At 48.4% G+C, this 2,940-nt stretch overlaps 1 protein-coding gene across 1 annotated transcript; it reads right to left on the bottom strand.

Moving 5' to 3' along the window:
• Positions 1-226: 226 nt before the first annotated feature.
• Positions 227-2,718, bottom strand: NDUFB4 (NADH:ubiquinone oxidoreductase subunit B4). Its single transcript, XM_086768701.1, has 3 exons — positions 2,476-2,718; positions 2,045-2,191; positions 227-387 (listed from the first exon to the last, which is right to left on the bottom strand). Exons 1-3 carry the CDS (start codon positions 2,674-2,676, stop codon positions 328-330), a joined length of 408 nt encoding a protein of 135 aa, XP_086624827.1. The 5' UTR covers positions 2,677-2,718; the 3' UTR covers positions 227-327.
• Between the last annotated feature and the right edge of the window lie 222 nt (positions 2,719-2,940).

The following is a 2,940-nucleotide window of genomic DNA, read 5'->3' on the forward strand; positions in this document are numbered from 1 at the left end:
TAGGAAACTGCTTTGGGCTTGCTTAATGTTTCAGCCTGCTACTAACTTTAAACTTCAGCCTGTGCGGCTCTAACAGGAGGAACTTCCACAGTTTAAAAGGAGCCTCTGCGTGTAGACCAAAGGAGTACACTGGTTGAGTTCAGGATACCCTCTCTCTCTCAATCTGTGTTAGATACAAAGATCCTGCATTTTTACACTTTCCATAATTGTTAAAGATGCAAGACAATCACCAAGCAATTAAGATTTATTCTTACAAAGGAGAAACGTCAGCACACAATACATTTTATTTTCCTTATATCCCATGAACAGCACTGCAGTTCCAGGAACTTAAAATACACTGAACGGCCGCTCGTATTTACCTTCTTTGATAAGCTTCTCTTTACGGTCCTGTGGAAGAAAGAGAACATTCATTGTTACCCTATTAGAGAAGAAGTTTCAATGAGCCTGGGATGAGAGAAAAGCAGCCCTAGTATTTCAGCACAGACTACGGGAAGACAGCATCACATACGATCTTCAGGGTATTTTCCAACCTAAGTGATTCTATAAGCACAAACTCGGCTAACAGTCGTGAAATGTGCTCAGACTGACCTCTCTGCACATCTATCCACTCTCACAGGCCAGCAGAGACCAATTCCCGTGATGTACTTTTCACCAAACTACTTGCATCACAGTTAATTTACACATTCAGTTTCTGCCTCCTCCTCCTGGCAGAAATAATCCAGTTTGGAGATTAAATTATGGAGAAACTTCTAGCAACTTGCCTAAATATGCTCGTATTCACCTTCAGCCCATTTGCATCTCACTCTGCAGTTATGTACCTTTCTGAAGGTATTGTTACAGTACACAGACACTGCAGATATTGCCCAGATTCCTTCTGTTGGATAAAACCAGAAGATTTGCTTAAGATTTGGCAATTTATCTTTTGCTTTTACACACACACAACAAACGCTCTTCAGAGAAGAGAGTGTAATAGTCATTGAGCTTTATAAACTACCAGAAAACAAAGAAAAATCCCCAAACATGAGTAAAAGAACTCAAATAAAGTAAAATAAATTGTTCCGGAGACTATATTAAATACTTCAGCTTAACTATTCCCAGGCAAGTATGTCTAGATTTCACTCACACATGTTTATTTTCAAACACTCACATGCTAAGCCACACTTAGTGTCTAAGCCCAAGTGTAGCTTTACATACAAAACCAAACCAGCATGACAAAACACTGCAGAGATGCCGAAGTCTCAAAAACACTTATATCAACACGCTTAGCATGTGTCCTAAAACTCATATTTTCAATTCATCCCAGTAAACAGCATTTGCTATATTCTATTAATTTTAATTGATGTTTGTGCTTCATGGTTTGTGATTTGATCTAAAAATGCCACTTCTGTGCGAAAAGAGGGAAACAGAAGTGTTCTACAATAGCCACAACACCAGTCACTGTCTGGCAGTCACCTAGCATTTTCTAATGTATGTATATAACTAAGTATTTTCAGAACGATCTACCATTGCTCAGATTCTGACACCCACATTTCAGGAGTCAGAACAGAAGATAAACCTTCTGAAATCTTAAAAGTCCAGCCGAGGCCAAGCACTGCAATCAACATAAGTATATCTCCCCATTTGCTTCATCAGATTAAAGGAATGGTTAAGCAATTCACAGAGATTTTGCTATGCTTGTCATCCATAAGCTCCCTATTTATTTCAGAAAGCATAGCTGCTGCATGTCAACAGCTGAAAATAACAGTCTCTTATCATTAACCTACACTGTCAGTGCTGCACAGAGCTTTATTATAGCAAAGTATCTTAATCAGGGAAACTATGACGGGCCATATGCTAGGGTACAATACAGCGTTCTTAGCACAGCAGGACTTTGCAACCAGTTATGAGGCTCTGAGATAGCAGGCTCAGTATCAGCCTTCCTCCCCTCATTACTTTAATTGTATTAATCATTTTCAGGTGCAAGAGGATCCCACCAGTTAAGTCTCCAGACAGATCCACATTTTACAATTTGGTGTTCACTGACATTCCACATCAACAGACTTACCCTGTCAGCTTTAAAAACAGCAGCCCAGAAAAGGATAGGACCTATTGCAAAAACAACTCCTAGAAAGGACGTCTTCGGTGTCGGGCGGAAAGTAGGGTAGACGTTCTCCGTCCTAGCATAGGCCCAGCGGAGCAAGGCAGGGTCTTCCTGGGTTGGAAAGAAAACCACAGTGAGGCCCCAGGGGCCCTGCAACCGCCCACCCGATTCGGCGCAACCCCGTTTGCCCTCGCCGGGGAACTGGGGCCGAAAAAGCCCCCGGCTGCCTTCCGGCCCAGGCCGGGAAGGCCACCAAGGTCACGGGGAGGACAGCACCCCGCTCGCCCGGACCCAGGCCCGAACCCCGCTTCGGGACGCCGGGAGAGGCGGACCCAGGCCCCGCGGTTCTCGCCCCCTCCCCCGCCCCCCCCCCGGCGCCGCTCATCCCCACTCACGATGACGGCGGGTGGGTTGGGGTTGTTGAGCTGCAGCTGGTACTGCCGCTTAAGCCGGGCGCGAATAGCCATGCGCTCGGCCTCGGCGCGGCGCTTCTCCGGCGACGCCTCATAGGTGCTGGGGTCGAGCTCGGCCGGCAGCGAGACGAAGCGGTTGGGCCGGTACGCCTCGGAGGCGGAGGGGGGTGGCCCGGCCGCCATCTTGGACACCCCGGAGCCGCGCTGCTCTGCCGGCGCGCAGGCGCCGGAGCGAGCGCCCTCCCCGCAGCGCCCCCTGCCGGCCGGCGGCGAGAGCAGCGTCCTCCCCACCCCCTTCCCACCCCCTTCCCGCTCTTCCGCCATGGCTCCTGGTGGGGGAGAGGGAGGGGGTGAGGGTGGTCACGTTAAGGGACGGTGGGTGCCGTGTTGGCAGCGGTCCCTGCAGGTTAAACGTCTTGTCCCCTTCCCTCTGGGGAAAAAAAAAAT

This window comes from Chlamydotis macqueenii, chromosome 1, assembly GCF_036417535.1.
Source record: "Chlamydotis macqueenii isolate bChlMac1 chromosome 1, bChlMac1.mat, whole genome shotgun sequence".
Taxonomy (NCBI): Eukaryota; Metazoa; Chordata; class Aves; order Otidiformes; family Otididae; genus Chlamydotis; species Chlamydotis macqueenii.

Coding starts and splice junctions, on each gene's coding strand:
- NDUFB4 (XM_086768701.1), bottom strand. CDS start 2,676: ATGGCGGCCGGGCCACCCCCCTCCGCCTCCGAGGCGTACCGGCCCAAC. Junction 2,192..2,475: donor CCAACCCACCCGCCGTCATC/GTGAGTGGGGAT, acceptor TTTCCAACCCAG/GAAGACCCTGCCTTGCTCCG. Junction 388..2,044: donor CTGTTTTTAAAGCTGACAGG/GTAAGTCTGTTG, acceptor TTTCTTCCACAG/GACCGTAAAGAGAAGCTTAT.